Below are 22,425 nucleotides of genomic sequence, written 5' to 3'. Positions count from 1 at the left end.
TGCCCCTCCAGCCCCAAGGCATGCATCACGACGAGGAGGAGCCCCCCCGCCCCCCCCGGGCCAACGAAGGAGAGGCTGCCAGGAGCGGGGCTGCCCCCCCTGCTGAAGGGCGCTCCTGGCTCCAGGCCGGGTGCCCTGGAGGGCAGGCGCAGCCGCGTCCGTTGGCCCTGGCTTCGCCCGTGCCTCCAGAGAAGGGCCTCCCAGCAGGGCAGCCAGCCTGGCCGGGGGCAGGGAAGGAGCCGCTGCGGCAGCCCGGCTCGCCCTCCCCTGCCAGAGGGAGCGCCCAGGAGAACACCCCTGGCAGCCGTGCCAGAAAAGTGTAGGGTGCAGAATGCTTCTGTGAGGTGTTTCCGGAAGGCGCCCAAGTGGTGCCATTTTCAAGAAATTCCAAAATCTCTTCCTTTCCTCCATTGCCTTGTTGGCCGCAAAAGTGGGATGCGGTCCTGGTGTGCTCAAGCGCCAGTCAAACAGTCCAGGGTAAGAGGAGGAAGATGCTTCATGCTGCAGAAAAACGGTCTCCTGGCACAAAGTAGGCAAAATGGAGCCCAGGAAAAACAACTTCCATTGTTATCTTATTTACAGGAAAGTAAGCAGGCACTGCACACTCTTGTCTTTCAGGGTCGCAGAATCGCCCACGTATGGGCACATCTGGGGAAAACTCGGGTCAGTCCTTCAGCCAGGAGATGCTGTCTCCTGCCCCCTCCCCGCACCCCATGCTCTGGATTGGGAAGAGGGGCTCTTGGCTAGAGTCCCCCCCTCCTGTTGGCCACTTCAAGTAGCCGCATCACTGGATCTGCATTCAGAATTACCCAGTCTTCTTCCGTGAATTAAAGTGTGTTCATACACTTCAAAAAGTATGCATCTTTCCTGGTGCATGCACTCCATCTCCCCACTCTTGCCTTTCAGCTGCATGGCAAGGTCAGGAGTATATAAACGTTTTTTCATAGAATAGTAGAGCTGGAAGGGGACACAAAGGCCATCAAGTCCAACCCCGATGGCCTTCAGGGCAGCATGCGTTTTGCTTGACAGGTGTGAGCAGGGTAACTCTTCGCCACAAATAGAAATGAATTTCGCATGCAGGCGTGAGGCACTTGTGCTGGGCAGGGCGAGGTGCCCGTTCAGGTGAGGGAGAGAGTGCCAGAGTCTGCGCCCTTCACTCTGCCGGGACCTTTTAGCATCTGATGTATTTGTCAGCGCAGGAGTCTTTCTTCCCTTTCTCCTCAAGTTGTGATCATGAGTGCTATTTGAAATTGCATGTTGGAGTCAACAAAGTCACTAGAAGTGTGGGGTGGACCTTGCTGTGAATTTTATGTCAGTGCACTGAGGAGTTGTCCAGTCTGTTCTACTGCCTTGTAAACTACTGGGTGGCTCACGTATCCATAGGGACCAGAAACCCTGTTTGATTTAATGTGCGCCTGTAACTCATGAGCATGATTCAGGAGTTCTCCTGTGTACCACTAATGTGCAAGGTAGAGAGGCTGAGCGCCAGCCCCTGGCTCGGCTCCTGCGCTCCTCCGTGGCCACCCTCATTGCCCGCCACCGACTGGCTGAAAGCGTCTGTGGCAGGGAACCTCTTCTGCTTGCGCGGGCTTTTGGCATGACATGGAACCCTGCGGGGTCCGTGCTGCAAATGGCGAGGGGGCCTGCATGGTGGGCGCGGCACCCACCCCTTCGCCTTGCAACGTGGGCCCTCGTGGGAGTGGGGACAGAAGCGGCACCCCCGGCTGCAAAACAGCCTGCGGGTGTCTTCGAGGTGGCCCAGGCGTGAATTGTTTGGTGCAGGGAGGGACTCTAGTTTATTTGGATGACACACGAGTCTGCCTGGACGATCTGGGTGGATTTTGACCAACAACATTCTGTTTGCATGGAGGGACCTCCTTTTGCAACAGGCCTGCTGGCAGAATATGTATTTTTTTCCTGGCTGCCTGTAGAGAAACCTGGCCTTGGAGGACAAGTGCCATGGGGCTGAGTGGGGCTGGGCGCTTTGGCCCCACGGGGAATGCAGCAGCAACTGGGAACGGTCAGCGCCCGCCCGTCTGCCCCAGACACCCTCTCAGTGGCACCTCCTCCTTTCTTCCCACAGAGATGACTCTGCGGAAGTGGACGTCTACAGTCCGGCAAAGAACGAGTGGGACAAGATCCCTCCAATGCTCCAGGTAGATCTCTGGATGACTTAAGGGCCCTAGCAAAAAGCGAGGCATGTGCGCAGAAGGCAGTGGAGGGAACGAGCGGTGGCGGCCTTGTGCCACAGAGCTCAGATTACCTGAAACTGCCAGTGCCAGTAGCCTCAGGCGAAATTTAACCCCTCCGTGAGGTGTGGTTTGCCAGCAATTGCCGTTTTAAACAAACAGGATGCTCCCGGTGTGTAGCATGGAGAGGGGTGCTGGGGCACATAGCCACGTTCCCCAGGGCCCCCACTGCCCCTCACTGATGGCCCCAAGTGGTGGGGTTGTGTTTTGCCAGGCGAGTCATGGAGGGCAAGTGGGCAGCGGCCGCTTGACCGGCAGAGACCGGGGGGGGGGTGGCTTTTGGCAGAGCCAGAGGATGCCTCCCCCTTGCAGCTTGGAGTGGGGCAAGCAGGCGTGCTGGTGGCAGAGGAAAGCAGGTGGAATCCTGTGCCTCGAGAGTGGCTAGGGGGCCGGCACGGGTCGGCTGGCCGTTGGCGCCACCGCACGTGGCTGCCGCTTACACTGTGGTCCTGAAGTGCCGCTGAAGCACTAGCCAAAGGAGCACGTTGTCCTGCAGCCCTGCCCCTGCTCAGCCAGCAGTTACCCCCTGCATTCAGTGGACTTGTGCCAAGGGAAGGGATTATTTCAACTGAAACAGATGTAGTGGAGGTTAATTAAACTGGACACATTGTAGGGCTGCCACTGCCTGTGAAAGGCATTTTCTCCCAGAGGGAGGCATCGGGTGGAGTTTGCCAGGTGGCGCATGAGTGCTCAGCGGTCAGGACTGCGCTTGTAGCCCAGCAAGAGCTGGACAAGGGGAACCCGGGTCCCTCGAAGGAGCCCGTGCCTCTGGGTTGGGTGAATTGCATCCTTGGCTGCTGGAGGATCTTGCTGATGGATTCTGAGCAGCTCTGTTTTCTGAGAACAGGTGAGATGCCAAAAAGAGGAGAACACCTGTTCTGGGAAATAGACCAGTCGGTATGAGCTGAACAAAGGAGAAGCTAAAAAAGCAGATTGGTCTGAAAATGTCTTTATAATAATGTAGTGATTAGCAGAGGCCAGCAAGATTTGCAAAACAAACATCTAGCTGGTTTCTTCTCATCTCTTGCCCTCTATTTTCAAAATTAAAATCTGGTTACTAGATTATTAGATGCGGAGATGCTAGGCTGATGTAACAAAGCCACTCGTGATTTCGCAGTCGCTCCATCGGGCGCATTCTCAGCTGCTTTGCCGGCATTTAAAGAGGGCTCCTCAGTGGGCTCTCGCCAAATTGGGGGCTGTGAGCCGAGTGCCGGAGCCCGTGCCGCCCGCTGCCGTCATCAGCGAGCCAGGCCTCCCTTCCCCAGCTGGAATGCGGCTCCTGCCATGCTGGGGAAGGTTGTGTTAGATGGACTTGTGCAAAACTGGGAGGCACTGATAACGTCGAAGAGGACAGGAATGAAATTCAGAATTTTCTTCAGGGAATGGGACTTGCGCTCAGTTGAAGAGAACAAAACTCAAGAGATAAATGCCAAAGTTTTGAATTAAGACCCGAACATGTTGCGCCCCCACCCCTGCTCCAACTTTCACATCTTTTTTTTTTTTTTTCAGGTGCATGTTGGTGGCAGCCTGGCTGTCCTTGGTGGAAAGCTTTATGTCTCTGGTGGTTACGATAACACCTTTGAACTTTCAGGAATGGTGGAATCATATGATCCCGAGACTCGGAAGTGGAGCGTGGCTGGCCAGCTCCCAGAGCCCATCTTCTGGCACAGTAGTGTCAGTATTTTCCGCCAGTTCATGCCAGAGACGCTGGAAGACGAGGAGGAGGAGCGACTGCCTTTGGATAATGCCCTCAGCTTGAACCTGCAGCACAACCAGAACTTGAACGAGCTGCGTTAATTGTGGGGACGGATTTCCCCCGGCTTGGAGCCGCTGCGCTGCTGGGAGCCCGCTCTGCTTCGTGGGGATGCTGCTGAGGTGCAAGGGGGGGCGCGGGGAAGCAGCGGCTGGGGAAGACGCCTGCCTGGCCACCGCTGATTCACGCTCTCTCTCCTGCCTGTCAGAGGTGGGGCAGCCATTACTGGGAAGCTCCAGAAAGGAAGGAGGAAGGCAGGTGGGAGAGGAATTGGGGTCCAACTGCCCTGTTTGGCCTCAGAGTTGGCAAACTTTGATCCAAAACCTTTGAAAAGCACCTTTCTTACAAGGCCGCGCTTTATCAGTTGAGGGCATTAGTTTGGTAAAAAGGCTGACAAAGGGTAGGAGAGGACAATATTCTGCACAAGTATGCAAGGAGAGGGAATAGGGAGGAGTTAAGGGCTTCGGAAGAGCCCCCTGCGACATTAGACCCGGTGCAGTACCCTGGCCTCATGGGTCAGCTGGAGGCCCAGAGGAATACAAGTGCACCTGAGTCCTTCCTGCTGGTAGCCGGAGGCTGCAATGTGGAGGCACCCGGCCCAGCACAGAGCTGTTGGGAGCAGTGCCACGGGTGGCTGCCAGTTCCGTGCAAGTAGTACAGTTACTGCAGGTCTCTCTCCTTTGGATGGCGGTGACCCGGGTTCTAGTCCCCATTTGCCATGGTGCCAGCAGAGAATCTCTGGGCCAGTCAGACTCTCAACCCAGCCTTCTCCACAGGGTTTTTGTTGTGGTGGTAAGACTTGAGAGCAGCAGGAGAAAGATGGAAGCTGCCTTGAGTTCTTCAAGAAAAAGAGGGCATAAATCTAATTTAATTAAATGCGCCGAAGTTGGTGGCCCTCACCCCACTTGCAGAAGTGCACCCTGTAGTAATGCTTTCCCCCCTTCTCCACATGACGCCAGCTGAATTTATGACTCTCAGGTGCAGGGGTGGCCACAGCCATGGGCTTTAAAAGGGTGGTGGTCCAGCAGCCACCGCTGGCCAGCTCAGTGGACTGAGAGCTGCTGTGTCCTTCCGGGCCTTTTGCTAGGCACTGCAGTGGGCAAGACCTTCTGTCCCGTTAGGTTAAAAAGGATGCATCTCTTGGTGCAGGTGGGCACTCCTGATCTTCACAGGGGCCCTGCAGTGAACCTGCTCCCTCCCCTCCTGCAGCCCGTGCCCCACACCTGCAGCCCAGACCCCCAGAGGGTACCCTCTCCCCCTGGAAAGTTCTCTGCCGCCTGTGGCTGCTGGAAGCAGGGCTGTCCTCTGCCTGCTTCGGCTGGCCAGACTGGACCTTGGAGGGTTGTCAGTGGTGCCCCGATCGGTTCATGTGTACCTTGTGGACATGACTGGGCAAGTGTCTCCGCTGCTCTCAAGCCCAGATATGGATCTCCACAACCCTTCCCTTGCCACCAGGACCCATGCTCCTTTCCCTGCGGTACCAGCCTGCATTGTGCTCATTGCTCTGCAGACCTTACCTCTTAAGCACAGGCAAGGCCCCTCGTGGTAAAAGGGAGGGGGCGACAGAAAAGGGAGCAAGCTTTATTTAATGCTGCAGAACCCTCCTTTGCTGGCTCTCTGCTGGGACTGGGATGTCTTGCACTAAACACTGCCGCAGTGGGCGTGGGGAACCACGGGCCCAGAGCACAAAGCTGACCCTCCTGAGCTCCCAGGCCAGGCCTCCCGATGCCCGAGATGGACCCTCCCTCTCTTGCAGCCATTGATCCTTGTGTGGTTACCCAGTTTTAACAGTGTTTTCTCCCCTTCTAAAATGTTGACATGCCTTTACGTGTAGGAAGGGCTAATGCCGAAATAGGTCAGCATTTTGGCCCTGCCCCTTTCGCTGCAGCCACTGGATTTGGTTGGGTTCAAGTTTCCCCCTGCTGCTTAAGGGGAAATGAGCAAAGCTGAGAGGGGGTTCGAGCACTGGAAGTGTCTGCAAGGGCTCGCACATCCTTGCTAATGCTGTTAGTCTGCAGGGACCCTTCCTCTTCCACCTTCTGCCGTCTTTGAAAACAGTTCCTTTTAAACGAGAGCACATCAAGCGAGTGAAATTAAAGCAGCAAGGAAAAGCTGTGTGCATTTCGAAAAGGGTTCAGATGCATGCCCTGTTCCAACAGTTTCTGAGAAGGTTGTCTGTTTTGAACACTGGGGGAAACACTTCATGTGTAAACAGAACCTGGTTACACATGGCAATGACACAACTGGGAATTCTGGTGAGGGAGCAGTGGCTCCTGCAAGCCAAACTATTTGTTTTGGTTCTTGAGAACAGTCTCAAGCCTCTGAGATTGGAAACAAATATTTGTCAGAAAACCTCACTCTTTGATACTCTGGGGGTTACGTGATTTGTGCAGCTCGCTTTTCATATTTCACCTATAGGAGCATCTTGCACCCAGGGGGAGCACTGTGCTCCTAAGAGGGCGCATCGATTTCCAAGGAACACTGTCCCGCTTGCCAGCAAATGAAGCGGGAGGCCGCACGCTGCTGCCTCAGCACCTTGCCGCTGCTGGAAGGCTCACCAGAAGCCTCCACCGAGCCTCCACCCCCTCCCTCTTCCTCGCATCCACACGACCAGCTTTTGGGTCTGACCCACGGGGAGGAGAGGATGCCTGGCAACGAGTGCCCGTGCAGCCCAGCTGCCTCCCTCCAGGCAGTGAGGAGCAGCCGCCACCGCCCCCAACGACTTCCTTTAGTATTGCTCACTCGCAAGGGTTTTGTGCTGGGCTGTTCTGCAGGCCAATAGGCAACATGCTGCTTTTATCACCGTGCCAGACCGTGCATTGTCCTGGAAGCTCTAAGACCAGATGAGTCACTAAATATTTATTTAATCTACTGCCTTAAGTTCTGTGTGCCAACATCCTTTGAAACAAAGGGATTTCGTAGATTTTGTATTTTTCCCCTTTAACCTTGAAAGCTGAGTGTTAAATAAAGGTGTGCGTGGAGACTTTTGTTCTTTCAAAGTGGGCATCTGGAATGCTGAGAAGGGGGGCGGGCGCCTGTTTGCTGGAGCCCAAAAGCTGCCACAAAAGTGAAGGTGCTGCTTGTAACTTGGCATATGGCTCATCTCCCGAGACTGCACAGTGCTCTGGTTGCTGGTGATGGTGGGGGCCAGCAGCTGCTGCAACAGGACAAGGCGTGTCTCATGCCCCCCCCCACACCTAATTTTAACTAACTGGGTTACAAAATTAACAAGAATATCTCGCTAATTCCTCACACCTGTTGGGAGGTGCGCTTAGTTTTGGAGAAATCTGCTCCCACTCCCCATTTCATGCACCGTTCATCTAGCAAGTCACCAGGTGCCCCACTGAGGTTTCCAGTAGCTTGAGAACAGGTTCCTGCAACCCATAGTGTGGGCTCGGCCTGGCCCTGGGGCGCTTGGCAGGAGCTTCACGGGGCCACCATCTGTGCTGCTCTGGACACCATGCAGGCCGGCCAGGGCTCTTTGCCTCTTCCGAACCAATGTCTGGCATCTTTTTTAAGAGGTGAAAAAGAGCTAAGCTACCCCTACTGCACCTCTGCCCGTGGCACTGCCCCGTCAACAGGAACGGCAGTGTGTCTCCCACACCAGCAATGGGAATTTCACGCAGGGAGGGAAAAGCCCTGCCTGCTCTGGCTTGGCTTGCAGGGCTGTGCGAGGTGCTTTGCTGCTGTGGCTCTCGGGACCCGTGGCTGTTCCTGCCAGACAGGAGCTTTGCTAATTATGCAGGTCTGCCTGACAGCTGTCCAGGCACATATTCTGACGCCGACCAGACTGGCAGCAAAGACTTAGGGATTTCAGGCAAGGACTGTCCAGCACTACCTGGAGAAGCTGTGGGTGCCCTCCCCAGCGCCTGCGTGGTTTGAGTCTCAGTGAGCAGGCTGAGCCTTCTGCCCTTGGACAGAGGAGCCCCGCTCACGCTTCCTCACCGGCAGAGGCACCCTCTGGCACAGCCGCCTTTGCAAGTGGCACCAGGCACTGCCCCCAGTGCTGCTCTTCCCACACCTGGACTGCACCCCACAGCGTCTGTGACAGTTCTCCCCAGGTGACAGCACTGAACCCTCTGTGGCCACTGTCCAGGCCAGGTGTTGTATTGCTGGTGTTTGTTGTTTCTGTGAATTGTTCCTGTTGAATTCATTTTCACTCTGCAAAACTTTACTGCGGCGAGCTTCCTTGGGAAGACTTTGGCCCTGAGAAGCACGGTAGAGAGAATAAAACTAGCAGCACCAACTTGCCTGGTGAGCGGACAGAGAAAACAGGATTTATATTTTATTTATACTGCTTGCTGTCCAACAAAGTTGTTTGGGCACTCGCAAAAGAAAAATCAAAACCATAATAGAATAAGCCATAATATTCAAACCTATAAAAAATAAAATGGAGAGCAGTGCAACAATCTAAAAATGCACCAATACTGAATGACCAGGAAGCCTGGCAACTAACAAAGCCCTCTTTCTCCTCGGTCCAAGATGACCATGCAAGTGCCAGGTGAGCCTCTCTGGAAGGGGGTTCTGCACAGAAGAGACCTCCCCTCTTTAGTAGTCCAATACATTGGGGCGGGGGGGGGGGCGCTTCAGGTTGCCTTTGCGGACTGAGAACAGTTCTCCAAGGTTTCAGAGAGGATTTTCCAACCTTATCTGGAGATGCCAGACCTAAACGCGAGACTTTCTGTATGCAAAGCGAGAGTTTATGCTCCTGCCTTCAATTCCTTCCTGCATCCACAGGAACATCTCCGAGAACAGGTCTTGCCGTGTGCACAAGCCCTTTTCTCCTTGCTGAAACAGCTCACTGGGAGAAAGAAGCAGGACCTTGCGAGTTACCTGTCTGTCCCTCCCTTGAATTCACAAGAGCTCATTGTGCTGGCTAGAGTCACGGATGGGCCACAAGAAGATGGAACTCCGCTTACCTTTCTTGGGCACTGGGCTTTACAGGGACACAATGCTACGTTTCACAGTCATCAGGGATGGTGATGATAAGCGATTGTTCAATGACTTCTGGGGATGTAAAATTCTCATTGGGGCAAAGTCTCTGTTCCGGGAGCTCCTCGCGCAGGGAACTGTGGGCAAGGGATTCCACAATGACTTCCGCAGAGCCCACCTCCAGGATGTGGGGCGGCTGCAGGGCAACAACCACCGCCTTCTCGTCTTCAATTACCAGGTTCCGCAGCTTCCTCTGACGGGGGTTGTAGTTCTCGACCCGGTCGTGGATTTCCATGTGGCGCCTCAAATGGGCCTTTAAAATAGCAAGGGGGAGACAGCTGACAGACCTGAACTCTGCGCAGGCGGGAGGGAGACTCCCTGCGAGCTCCAACAGGCCGGGCGAGTGGGCAGGATGGCGGCTGAGCCGTACGTGAAGAGGGCACTGTGTGTCAGGCTGAGTCAGCCTGAGGTCAGCAGAACAGGGATGATGGCGCTGGCCTGCTTGGCAAGGCTAGTGCAACCATGACCTTGGGTCTTCTATGAAGTACCACCTGTTGTTACGACAGGGCACTTTTGAAGGAATGCTGGCTGCCTCAGGGTAAGAAAGGTCAGGACATATTTTACGGAAAAGTTAAGTGGAGGCTGTGTCAGAAGAGGCAAGGAGGAAAGGGGCAGAGAGAAGAAACGGCGGCAGAACAAAGCACGTAGAACAGCCAGTCAGAACACAATACCTGCCGGGTGAACTTGTAGCCACATTCCATGCATTCAAACTTCCTCACACCTTTGTGCCTGCGAACGTGGACGCGCAGCTGCTCCACAGCTGGGAAAGCAAAACCAGGCTCCTGTCACACACACGCTTGAAGGAAAGACCAGCCGAGCACCAAGACTGGACTTCTCCATCCTGGCTCTGCCAGAGAGCTGCACAGGAAAACAGGCATGCAGAGAACCTCATGCCCACATGGAACCGGGGCAGGCATGCCCATTCTGAGGTGAGGGTCTCATAGCTGCTCTTTCCCAAGACAGCTGACACAACTGGCAATGAATGGGCACCAGAAGCAGAGTTGGGGGCAAAACCTGGGGCAATTTTCCCCAACCAAGGGCCTTCCTAATGTGTAGAGTGCACAGCTTTACAGTGTATACAGCAGTGGCCAGAACGTTGGTGGAACATCCACAGGCCTTTGACTATCGGGTGGTATCGAAACAAAATCAATAAAAGGCACTATCACCAGCACTACATCTGGGATGCAAGAGAGGGGCAGGAGAGCTGAGTTCGAGTGCCCATTGACCCATGGAGCCTCCAAGCGGTGCTCTGGCCAGCCAAGGCTATCTCAAGGGGCGAGTTTTGAAAGTGAGAGAAGTGGGGGGAGGGGGGCTTACATACTATCCCAAGTGCCTAGTAGGAAGGGAGGGCTAAAAATTAAGTACATATTTAATAATCACTGGATCAGAGGGTACATTCAGAGAACAGCACACATTTCTACTGATAAATTTTTGACACTGAATTTGTCATTTTAAAGAGGTGCGGTTCACCTAAACCATGACATGATTGCCGAGAAGCGGCATTTACAGTCTCGTGTGGCACGTTTCACACCTGCACACGGATCAGTGCTTTGAGTAAAGGCAAAATACACTCAAACGGCTGCAAAACGCTGCCTCTTCAGTGATGTCCAGTGATGTCAGCCACCCTGGAAAACTGCAGCTACTGAATTTATGCACCAGAGTAGGCTTGTTCTGTGCTTGCATAAAAGTGCCTGAAACCCAGCTTAAGTTTTGTTTTTACAGGTGGGGTTCCGATAGGCCCACCGCCCCAGAGTCCTCTGGCTAAGGAGGCCCGGGCTGCTCAGGAAGTGTCCCCTCATGCTGAGCCAAAGCCCAGCTCTGCGTGGCTCTGCTCCCGTCTCCTCCTGCGCCCAGGTAGGCCGGCCTTCCCCACTCTTTTCCTCCAGCTGCCCCCCCGTGGTCCCTCGGTTTCTGGGCCAGTGAACAAGCCCCTGCGTTAGCCTCCGCCTCAGACGCTCCTTTACCTTTGAAAGTCTTCCCACAGATCTGGCAAAAGTGGGGCCTCCCTTCCTGATGCCGGCTGGCCACGTGCCTCAGCAGCGGGCCTCGCTCGGTGAACCTCTGGTCACAGAACTCACAGCTGAAGGGGCGCTCCCCCGTGTGGGTCCGGTTGTGCTTATCCAGGCTGGCTGGTCACACACACATGCAGGGGAAGAAAGCGGCCAGATGATGGTAGAGCTCTTTTGCGCCCCTCATCGCAAGGGCCTGATGCCCCCTCCCAGCTCTGCCCATGAGCCACCCACACAGGAGAGGAGCTCTGGGAGGCCATGCCCACAGCCTCCAACCAGCATCACAGCGAAGAGGCGGCCAGCCTGGCCCACTCATTGGCCAGAGATTGCAAGGGACGTGCAAAGAACCGTGGCACTAACAACTGGTGCCCAAGCTTTGCTTTTTTCCCTCCTCTCTGAACTGCCAGAGAGCTTAGGCTGTGGGTTAGTAGAGAGAAGATGGTGATGAGGAGGAGGAGGAAGTGGGCTGGTACATGGTTCTTTGAGAGTGTGATCCTGGGGGTGAAATATTCAGGGAGAGAGAAGTCAGCTGCTGTTTCAGCTGGGCTCCTCTGAAGCTCCATCCCAGAGCAGAAGTTGCTACTGGAGCTGATCTCAGCCTCCGGGGGAGGGGGGGGGGGCCCACAGCACCAGGAGCAGCAGCCCTTGTACCTTGCGTGCGGAATGTTTTGCCACAGAGGTGGCACTGGAAGGGCTTCTCTCCCGTGTGGGTCCGAAGATGCATGTTAAGGTTGGCCTTCTGGGTAAAGGCATGCTGGCAGAATTCACACACATAGGGCCGCTCATTCCTGTAGAGACCGGAAGAGGGATGTCAGCCGAGCAAGCCACCCAGCTGCTGCTGAGAACAGCCCGGACGCACGCACCTCCCACTCACCTGTGCTTGGCCTTGACGTGCATCTGCAGGCCGTTGCGACTTGAGGCCCGGTGGCCACACTCCTCGCAGACAAAAAGCTTCTCCCCGCGGTGCTTGAAGGCCTCGTGGAGGTGCAGCTCCGTCCGAGACAAGAAGCACTTGGAACATGCTGGGCACTGCAGGGGGAGGCGGCGGTCTGGGATCAGGGAGAGCCCCGAGGGAGAGGGGGCCCCAGCTGGCCCGGCAGCCTCGCAGCAGGGGTGGCTCAGACCAGCACATCAGATGGGGGGCGACAGCATCGGCCAGCGGGCCGAGGGACCCTGTGACCATGGCAGCCATTGAGCACCCCATGCCTGTTCCTTGTCAGCTCAGAAGAACTAGCGGGGAAGGGCCATGGCAGCCTATGGGTCCCACCCGCTGTGCACAACACTGGGGGTGTTCTGCTTGAACACCCCCAGGGACAGGGAGCCCCCGCTTCCCTAGGCAGGAGGTTTCTCCCAGTGGCTGGCTGCCATCTCCCTCCCTGCGCCGTCAGCCCTGGACTCTAAATGACTGCGAACAGGCAGCCGCCCCCCAGCCAGTCTTCACCTCGCAAGGGTCAGCCCCACCCATGCCTGCCTTCTTTCCGCACGGGGCGGAGTTCCCAGTCACCGGACGAGTCCTACTGCCTCCCGCCTCCCCGTCTACCTGAACCCTTCCTAGCATGTGGCTTCCAGAGCTGGACGCAGCCCGAGGCCAGCCCCGACTCCTCTGCTGCCTCTGTGCCCTGTGGCACTCAGGAAGCCACTCGCAGCTTCCCCTCCTGCTCTAGCCCTCCACCGCCCCAGTGTCCAGAGCAGCCTGGGCTCACCGCGTGCGGCTTGGGGGCGCCATGCAGCTTTATCAAGTGGCTCTGCAGGTCCTTCTTCTGCATGAACTGCTGGAGGCAGGATGAGCACTGAAAAACAGACAAGCAGCCTGGGTGGGCACCCGCCTCCACTCCAGGAGGCCCACCTGACTGAGAGCCTCTGCATGCCACCTTCCCCCAACCTAAGGCCCTCCTGAAGCCCTACACTCCACCCCCCGCCCCCACACACACACCAGGATGCCCACAGCTCCAGGAAAAACAGTGTATGGACACGGGACAACAGAACCGCTTGCCCAAAGCCATTTCTGAACCAGCTCATGAAAGCAGTGAAAGACTGAAAGACCAAGATCTTGTCCAACTGCAATGTTCAGCAGGAATCCTTGGCACTGCATGTTCCAGAGCCAGAAAGGCAGACCTTGTAAGGCATCTCTCCGGTGTGGGACACCATGTGCAGCCGCAGCTCCATCCGCCTCTTGAAGACCTCCTGACAGACCGAACACGTGAAAACCTGGAGGGAAAAGGAAAGCAAGTCTCAAGGGAGCACAGACAAAAGGCCAGGACACTGGTTTGGCTCTGCTAGGTCCACCCGACACCCCAGAGCCGGCAGGTTCGATAGTGACCATTAATGGATGAACACAGAGGACAACTGCACAGAGGGTCACCTCTTTGCTGACTACTTAGAAATCCGGTTCAATCTTAATCATGGCCAATTTCTGATCTTGACATTTAGTCCAATGCTGAAGACAATGTAGATACTGAGGAAGCAGGAAAGAGGAATTGCTGTAGATGCTGATATATCTGGACTGCTCTGGAAGAAGATGCTAACATGGACTGCAATGAAAAAGCAACAGAATGTCTGCCCTAGAAAGGGGTCTTACGTTTATATTCTGCCGTTTTCCCTTCAGGGACCCCAAGGGTCATGGTTTGCATGGCCCCTTTCCTCTCTATTTTACCCTCACAACTACCCTGTCGGCCCAGGTCACACATAATCACAATCCACGAGGTGTTTAAATCACAAGATTGTTGCACAGCCTCCTGAATACTCACTGCTTCAGTTAACAACCCAGGGACACCTTGTACAAAGCCGAAATACTAGGGGTTGAAAAACTCCAAATAGAAATGTTTTAATAATAATAACCCATGGCTTGCTGCTGACTTAAAACTCTGTGTTGTTTGTCCCTCAACAACCCAGAGTTACAGGTTCAGTTACCCCATTAAACTATTCCTGGGTTGTTTCCCAAAGCAGAAGAGACAGTATGATCTTGCTAATTCATGGGTTAAACAACCCACAACCATCATTTGTTGATTGCTTTCTTACGTCCTCCTGCAAACAGATATAATAATTTGAAATAATAATGTTACTATATCTTATCCTCAAGTTTATAAAACCATGTTCTAAACTAATCGAGTTGCTTCTCTCAAAATTGTGAGCCTGTGATTTTTAAGTAAGGCCAGAAAAGGCCTGGATCAAGGGGGTTTTTTAATCATGCTCCAGTTCTATGGGATTATGCATTCCATCCCTAACTTCGCAGACCTTTGTTTGAAGTTTAATTTAGGCAAAACCAGAACCTGGTAGATTCAAATGGGGAGCCTCCAGAGCTTTGCACCAGTGCCCCAGCAGGAAGCCCCCCGGGCCCACACAGCTCTTCTGGGCTGCAGCACTGCGCCCCAGCCTGTCAGGCAGCTCCAAGGTTTCCTCTAACCTGACCCAGGAACCAGTCACAGGCCTAAGAACAGAGGAAGCTGCTGCATATGGAGTCAGAGCACGAATTCATCAAGCTCAGAGTTTCTATACCAGCCTGCCTCAAACTCTCCAGAAGTTCCACCACAACTCCCAGAATCCCCCAGACTGCACTGAGAGCATCAGGTTGGGGAAGGCTGCATGCCGACTGCAATTATCACTCACCACCGTGGTTTCAGGCAGGAGTTTTGCCCAACTTCGCCATGGAGATTCATACAAAGCAGGGGCTCCATCACCAAGCTGCAGCCCCTCCTCCTCGAGGATTGACCATCCCCACTCAAGATGGCAGCTTCTGAGCTTTCTGCTCCCTTGGGCTGATTGCCCAGCTAGTGACCTCAGCTCTTCCTTGTGCTGACTCCATTTCACCTTATGATTTGCCATCCTCCTGGAACTGCTGTCCCAGGCTCAGAGGCACACAAGAGAACTTGGCCTTCCCATCTAACAGCCCTGGCACTCCACCAGCTTCAGGCCCTCTTCTGGTGCATCTTCTGGTGGGCCGTGACCAGGTCTCCATGACCTTGGCTGCTTACAGCTGAGAAAGGGACCTGCTGCAAACTCGCTGTTGAACTCCACTGCTAAGAGATCACCCAGCCCTCAAATGGTCCCCCTTCCTGAGCGTTCCGCTTGACTCTCAGCTAGCCAAAAGAGCTCAGGGAGGCAGAGACACTCCTTCAGTGCAAGCATGTCTTTTGTTTCCAGAATCAGTTACAAGCTCCCTGTCCCCACATACCTGCTCCGAACGGCTCATACAGTTCCGGGCTTCATGCTCCAAAAGGTTTTCTTTCCGAAAGTAGCACTTCCCACACTTCGAGCATTCAAAGGGTTTCTCTCCAGTGTGCTTCCTACAGGTAATAAGGGGTGGGGGAGGTAGGTCTGACCCACTGTGGAAACAGCAAACAGACTGGGGGGACGTTGCATGGCTGTGCAACAGCACACAGTAAGCCAGCAAAGCTCTGAACAATTCACAAACCAGTATGGGACATTGGGTTAATTCCTTCCTTCCCATCCCAATCCTAGGTGCAAAAACTCGTAACGATGCTACTCAGCAGCCAACTGTTACTGAAGGGCAAGTGGCTGAAAGAATCCACTGCTGGCCACTCTCATGGCTGAACACCCCTGCTCCCAGCCTCTGGGGGAGCCCAGGACCAGTTCTGGCCCTGCAGCATTCGCTTACCAACTCCTTCCCTACAGCTCATAGAACTGAATGGAGCCTTGTCAGGGGTGCAATCCACGTTATGCATTTCTCCCAGTAGTATCCCTGACCCATAATCATTCCTGTGCTTCACTCGGTGCAGGGAAAGTACCCAGAGATTACAAGAGAACCAAGGGAGTCTTTCAGCAAAGCGCATGGGAAGTGTCCCACTTATTCGGCTTAAAAAGGGGGCAAGCAATGGGAAAGCCATTATTTCCTTCCTGCAGGGAGGCCTGGGTTTGTGCAAGGCGCTTGGAACATCCATGCTTCCTGTTCTGGGTGCCCGAGTCCTGAGGACAGACGGCTGCATGCCCCAATCTCCCCCTCAGCTGAAGAACCAAGAACTTGCCTGTTGTGCACTTTGAGATAATATTTGCTGAGGAATGATTTATGGCAGGTGGGGCATTCAACTGGATCAGCTGTGCCTCGGCGGCTTCGCAGAGCCCCCGTTTCCAACAGGTTGCCATTCCCGGTGGCCTTGGAGCCACTGGAGTTCCTGGCCAAGTGAGCTCTCCTTTTGGACCTCATGCTCTTCTTCCCAGGGATATAATCCTCATCTGTCTCCTTGTTCCTTTTTCCTCCTCCACCATCTTCAGCAGGAAGGTCATTTGAAACCAGGACCTTCTCTGCTTCCTGCTGTGATAAAACAGGACAGTTAACTCTGTGCATCACCAAAGCCTGGTCTCTTTTACCACTACCACCAAATCCAAATCCTACATACATGGCCAAAAGGGGGTAAGTATTTAAACCATTCATTTAGTACAATTCTAAGAAAAAAATACACAGTTACAATCCTTCCAGTAAACCAACTGTTAGGAAATCGAGTAAAATCCAAAAATATTTGCATTAAGTATTATTGGACATTATTGTTACTTTGCAAATGAAGATGCAGCTGAATACTGCACAGTTTTCTTGGATTTGTTTTAGAATCCGAGGAATAGGCCAAAATGTTACAAATGTTCTATCAATATTCACCTGGCAACTATGAGAAAAACATGTTTTTAAATATGCTTTGGTGCAGAGCAAATAAATGCATATATGTGCAACTTGCGCCATTTAACCCTTTACACAGGTGACACCTGGGTTAGAAACAGAGGACGGCCTAAACAGAAACCCACTAAAGCTACCCAAAGTCCCCTTACAAGCATGTCCAGTCAAAATGCACATAAACTCAACATAGTTCATTGTTCCCAGTAATCTGTGCTGGGAAATTTTGCAATGTTTTATTTCTTCCACTGGAAAGTATTTTCATCCATTCATTGGTAACAATGAATGGATGCCAATTACACCTGCAATATTAGAACAGTTTATATTAATACATAATATAGATGATACCTGGATGATTCTGAAATACATATTACGCGACAGAAGTGAAAAGAGGGATAAACATGCAGTGCTGCAGACAGGATGTCAGGGCTGGGGGAAGAGAAATAGAGCTGTGTTCAGCTGCTGCAGCTCACTGAGACCAGCATTCCCAAACTGCTCTGTGGATGTTTTGTGCTTCCAGCTCCCATCAGCAAAGGTCTACAGCCTGTGTGGATTATGGATTTTAAAACAGTTTGCCCTGCACACTGGGATCAACTTTTGGCCCTCTGTGTGATTTGGCCTACAACTCCCATCATCCTCCCCACTGACTGCTGGCTAGGGAGCTGAAGGGAGCGGTACACTGAACTATCTGGAGAACCAAAAGTTTCCCACCTCTAATTTGATGTGTTTGTTTTTGCAAGTATAGCTGAACTAGTATCGGGGAAACAAGAAGAGATTGCAGTAGCAGCTCTCTGGTTGTCCTACACCCTCTGTGCAAGTTTGCATGTACACAGAATTATTACGGAAAGAAACCCTCCACAGTGAACACCTTGGGCACTGTCCTATTCAAAATCCCCAGGTATCAGGTCAATGGCAAATACTGCATGCAACCTTCAGGCTCTTGTAATAGCCTCCAGAACTAATCCCTGTAGTTTTTCTGACAACCTGGAGGCAAGGATGAAGGAAAGGATGCAAAAGTTAAGAGCATCGCATCTTCAATACCCTCCTAAGTCTATCTGGTGGAACAAAACCTGGACTTGGGTTACTAGTCCTCCAAAAGCCATTCCAGACTGATGGAATACTTGTCGTAAGAATGCAAGGCAGCAGTGGCTCCAGCTTCAGGCTGCACCTACCCTGCATTCAGCTAAAATGTGAAAGTTCAGTACAGCTCACAAAAAAGTGTACAATTCCTCACTTGGAAGTATGGTAGCTATCAATTTTAGACAGATCATGGAAAGCTGATTAGGAGTTCCACACCTAAAAACCAGCAAAAGGTGGACCAAATGCCTGGAATGTGTCACTCCATCTGCCCTAGAATTCCTCAGTTGAAAAGCACAGCTGCAGGGAAGAGCTGCAAGCTTTCCAAGCTAAGCTGTGCTTCCCCAGAACCCTTTGCAACATGTCAAAGCACACGGAATGATACAGAAAGGGCTCTCTAGTGAAGGGCAGGCAAGAGCCCCCTGCCCTCCTCCAATGTGCTCACACGTGGGCTTAGGAAGGAGGCAGTTCCACGACCCCGAAGGACAAGGCTGTGTTAGTGCTTGTTCACATTACTGTAACGGGTGATAAAAGAGTAGCTGTTTTTCCTCAGGGCTCCACTTTGCCTACTTTGTGCATGGAGACCTTTTTCTGCAGACCTTTTTTTCCACCTCACACCCCTGGAGTGCTCGATTGGCTACTGTGCATGCCAGGACCAAATTCCACGTTTGTGGACAACACCAGTTTCCCAAGCTGGCTCTCCACTACTCTAAATTTCTAAATAATGGACTATGCACCAACCCCAGACCCCCCTGCCCCAATTCCCACATCCTCCAGGACCCAAGCTCTGCTGTGAGCAACCATCCTTCTGCTCTTGCACAGATAAGCCGCAAACTTGTTCTGCTGCTTGAATCTCCAGCAACACTTCTCGTCGCTTTAAGGCACCTTTGATCTCTAAAAGAAATGCATTTGTAGCAGACAAAGGCGCAAGCCCTAGTTAGCACATTACTCCACACGCCACCTCAATACTGGCGCCTGCGTCCTCGGTAGCTCCTCTTTTCAGTGGCCTTAGTTCCTTACATTCCAGGGTGTTCTTTACTTCACCTGCATCACTCAGTGTGTTTGTTTTGGGAGCCCTTTTCAACCTTCCTCGAAGGAGACAAGGGCTCTCTCTTTGTCCCTGGGACACTTTGTTTCCCCAGATACAGGGGCTCTGGTGAGCTTCCTGGACTGAGTTACTTTGGGGCACGGAGTCAAGGACAGGTTCTCCCTGTGCGTCCACCAGTGCTTTGGAGCAGACACCAAGGTCTTTTCCAAGTGAAACCTGGCTATTTTGATCTCCATCATCCAAACGTCCAGGCTGGAATTCCTGGCACAGCTTAATTGCCTCAGGGACACAGAGCTCCTTGGCAGCCTCAAGAAGCTTCTCCCAGTTTTCTGGGGTAATTGCCAAGTGCCCCGTATAGAAGTAGTCAAGCAACAGTGCGAAGATCTCCACAAAGGTCTCTGGGAGGATGATTTTGCTGGAAGCACCATCATACATGCCCTGGAAGAAGGAGCTGCAGCACGCCAGGACACTCCAGTGTGCCTTGAACACCAAGCTGCCCACTGCCAGGGTGGCATCACAGAAATGCCCACTCTCCCGCTGTTTGTTGAGTTCCTGCAGAACACGCACGCTGTGCTGTACGAAGGAGCCCTCCATGGTCGGCTACAAGAGAAGGAAAGAGACACAATGCGGGTGGAGCGCTGCGGAGGGGCAGGGGTGCTCCCCCACAACTCCTCCCTCATTAAAAAATAAATAAACAAACAAGGTGCAACAGTGTTACCTGCCTAAAAACAAACCAGGATGAGAAAATGCAACAAAGCACACAGAGAGGGATGACAGAAGCACAAGCAGGTATGTGCAAATAACACACAGAAGAGAGTAAGAGATGGCAGAGGCCCTGAGTATGCATGAACTGAACTGAAGTTTTTAATTGACTGCATCAATTGAAAATCACAACTGAAATATACTGCACTTTCAGACACCCCCCCCCACAAAAAAGTATAAAGCTGAATAAAATTAACCTAGAAATGAACAAATTAGTATGGGGGACACAGAGAGGGCCAGCATGTTCAACATCTGCCTTCTCTTGCCCACTTCTCCAGATTAAAATCAAAAAGAAAACTATGTTCGTTAGTTTTCATATTGCAACAGAAAACTTCTGAGTTAATTTGAGGCTCTTAAGCAGCCTCCCGCATGGAAGAGAAGGTGGCCAACACCAAACAAAAATTATTTGGTTGTTATGTGTTCCCTTTTCCAGAACATCAGTAGACAACAGGGCATCCGTAGCATGAAGCTGAGTCTTTCCCCATATAAAAATCAAAGGCAGCCCAGTACTTTAGCCCTAAGAAAAATTTCAAAAGATAATAAGCACAATCCATGTCACTGCAATAAATTCCTGCAGCCCTGCACCGAGAAAAGCCAATATGCTGCATGGAATAAGCCCATTGAGCCTTGTCGGGCTTATGAGTAAAAACATCAGGGATTGTTCTGGAAATGAGTGCCAATGTGGGGCAGAAGCAGCAGGGAGGAACTAAGGAAGATGGGGGCATGAGGGTGGTCGTAAGGAAAAGGGCTATCCCCAGCCTCCAGACCTGTCAGACTGCAACTCCCATGATCCCCCGCCAGCATAACCCCCCCCCCAGGACCCGTGAAGTTCCGGGGCACTTCTCTCCCTTTGCCAGCCTTCGGGGAAGATTTCGCGCAGCCTTCCCCAACATTGCCACGCCGGCTGCGGATGGTGGGGCTTATAGTCCGACGTTCCTGCAGGTCGCACACCGGGGAAGGTCGCGCTGGGATCGCTCCCGCTCGACAGGCGGCCTGACCGGGCCACGCGAAGCTACCTGCGCCCGAACACGCAGCCCCCCGCCCTCTTCCTTGGGGAACGGCTCCCAGCGGGGGCAGCAGGCCCCCACGCCCCGGCAGTGCTGTCCCCGCCCCGGCACCTGGGGAAGGGGCCGGCAGTGCGGAAAAGGGCAGGCAGCCCCCCATTTCTCACCTCGGTCGCCCTAGACCTTAACTTTATTCGGGTGGGCAGGCAGGTAAAGGGAAAGGCCGCCCCCAGCCCCATCCCTTCCCTTCCCGGGGAGGGGCACACAGACCTCCCCCTTCACCTCAGCTCTGGGCTCCCGCCACCCGGCCCCCTTCTCTGGGAGGGGGCAGGCTTTTCAAAAAGCCACCCCCGCAGTTCTTACCTCACCTCGGAGCTCCTCTCCGCCCCCCGCCCGCCCCTACGGCGCGAGGGGCCGAAGCGCCGCCATCTTGGCCCGACAGCAGCGTCGTGACGTCACGCGCGGGCGAGGAGGGGCAGGGCCACCGGGAGGAGGCGGGGCAAGGCTTGGGCACGGCCGGCCTCGCGCGGGCTTCGCCGGGCTTCCCCGGATAAGCTACTCCTGCCTAAGTAGGATCGGAGCCGGAAAAGCGACAAAGCCACGCGCGCGCGGAGCAAATCGGGCGATTCGTGAGCGCTAGCCCGATATTAAGCGTCCACCGGCCAAGAAGAGTCACGCGGCAGCCCCGCGCTGGGAGGTTCCCGCGGCTCTCGCATTCTGGCAGCTCCGGGAGCAAGGAAGAAATCGATGAAGGGAACTGCGAGGCCGGAGACAGCAACGCGGGCTTCATGCGGGCGGACTAGGAGCGATTTTCGCGGTGTTCCTTGACGCTGCTGACTCTACGGCATCCCACTGCTGGTCGCAGCCGGGCCCTCCCCATGCGGAGGGCGTTATTGTCCTCCTCTTCTGGAGGGCGCAGGCTGCGAAGAGCTGCTGCAGCAAACTGCCCTGAGCTTGCAGGGCGAACCCTGGGAGTCGGCTGCACGGAGCACGCAGCGCTTGCTACCTGCAGCCTCGCCCGTGCCCCGAGCACCAGGCCGCCAGGGGAGTGCTTCCAGGCCATCGCACCGAGCACGGCTGGAGGAGAGGCGGGGCCCTTGCAAGCCATCTGGCCCACCCGCCTGGCCAGTTCACAAGCTCCGTCACAAGCATCGCATGCCGCTTGGGCACGGGACCGCAGCCTCACGTCCCCCAGCTCCCTGCTCGTGCTGGCAGAAGCCCGTTAGGGCCGTCCGCAAGAGGCCCCATGAAGAGCCCTGTAGAATCACGCAGAATGCCCTTCCCGCTACAGCCCCGGTGCCTCCATCTGAAACCTTCCATCCCAGCCTTCTGTTCATAGAGTGGCCGACCAGAGGCCCAGCGGGGAGGGCAATCATGCCACAGCTCCCAGTCCTGCCCACCTGGCAGAGGAGGACCCGGGGAACCAGGGCCCCATTGAAGGTTTCCCCATGGCCATGGCCTGTTGCTTCCAACTGCCGGTCCCCTGGCATTTTATCCGCTTTGGCGTAAGGCCCCCCACCACCCTTCTGACGGCTGGAACTCCTCTTTTAAAATTGGCTGCCTGATAGCTTTGCACTTAAATATGCTGAGGAGGAGGCTGTTTCTGCTTTGTCTTTTTTGACCCTGGTCCTTTTGCCTTCAGTGCTGCCCATTGCAGAAACTGCCCCCCTGGAACTCTGATACATCCCACAAGGTTGGGGGTGGCCACACTGTAACGGGCACAGCTGTGGTCCCATGTCAGACCCAGTGCCTGGGACACAGAGATGGAGAATTTTGTTTCCCTATTCGTCCTGAGCCCCTGGGAGTCTCTTCTGCTGTCCCACACAGTCCTCTGTTCCTTCTGGGCAGGATGAGGCCCTGTGCAAGCCCCACCTCAGCTCAGCCACCTCTTAGCTTCTGCTGGCTTCCCCC

General features: G+C 54.0%; 1 protein-coding gene and 1 long non-coding RNA gene across 5 annotated transcripts; one reads left to right on the top strand and one right to left on the bottom strand.

The window, feature by feature from the left end:
- Positions 1 to 203: 203 nt before the first annotated feature.
- On the top strand, positions 204 to 6,985 carry LOC123017970. Its single transcript, XR_006413704.1, has 2 exons — positions 204 to 2,156; positions 3,759 to 6,985. It is a non-coding gene; the product is annotated as an uncharacterized LOC123017970 (long non-coding RNA).
- A 1,267-nt stretch (positions 6,986 to 8,252) lies between these two features.
- ZBTB48 (zinc finger and BTB domain containing 48) lies at positions 8,253 to 20,973 on the bottom strand. Of its 4 annotated transcripts, none has more exons than XM_044419660.1 (11): positions 20,878 to 20,973; positions 18,662 to 19,348; positions 15,986 to 16,272; positions 15,175 to 15,286; positions 13,119 to 13,211; positions 12,707 to 12,793; positions 11,878 to 12,032; positions 11,655 to 11,791; positions 10,959 to 11,123; positions 9,666 to 9,754; positions 8,253 to 9,247 (listed from the first exon to the last, which is right to left on the bottom strand). In XM_044419660.1, the coding sequence occupies exons 2-11, from the start codon at positions 19,340 to 19,342 to the stop codon at positions 8,957 to 8,959; spliced, it is 2,097 nt and encodes a 698-aa protein (XP_044275595.1). In that variant the 5' UTR covers positions 19,343 to 19,348; positions 20,878 to 20,973; the 3' UTR covers positions 8,253 to 8,956. The 4 variants fall into 4 exon arrangements, with proteins under 4 accessions (XP_044275595.1, XP_044275596.1, XP_044275594.1 ...); XM_044419661.1 differs by having other exon boundaries at positions 15,986 to 16,269; positions 18,659 to 19,348; positions 20,883 to 20,957; XM_044419659.1 differs by having other exon boundaries at positions 20,883 to 20,957.
- Positions 20,974 to 22,425: the final 1,452 nt, after the last annotated feature.

This window comes from Varanus komodoensis, unplaced genomic scaffold (genome assembly GCF_004798865.1).
Source record: "Varanus komodoensis strain SLA01 unplaced genomic scaffold, ASM479886v1 scaffold106, whole genome shotgun sequence".
NCBI lineage: Eukaryota > Metazoa > Chordata > Lepidosauria > Squamata > Varanidae > Varanus > Varanus komodoensis.
Note: the sequence above shows the minus strand (reverse complement) of the source record. Positions and strands in the feature narration are given on the sequence as shown.

Coding starts and splice junctions, on each gene's coding strand:
- ZBTB48 (XM_044419660.1), bottom strand. CDS start 19,342: ATGGAGGGCTCCTTCGTACAGCACAGCGTGCGTGTTCTGCAGGAACTC. Junction 16,273..18,661: donor ACGCAGGCGCCAGTATTGAG/GTGGCGTGTGGA, acceptor GTTTTATCACAG/CAGGAAGCAGAGAAGGTCCT. Junction 9,248..9,665: donor GCTACAAGTTCACCCGGCAG/GTATTGTGTTCT, acceptor GCTATTTTAAAG/GCCCATTTGAGGCGCCACAT.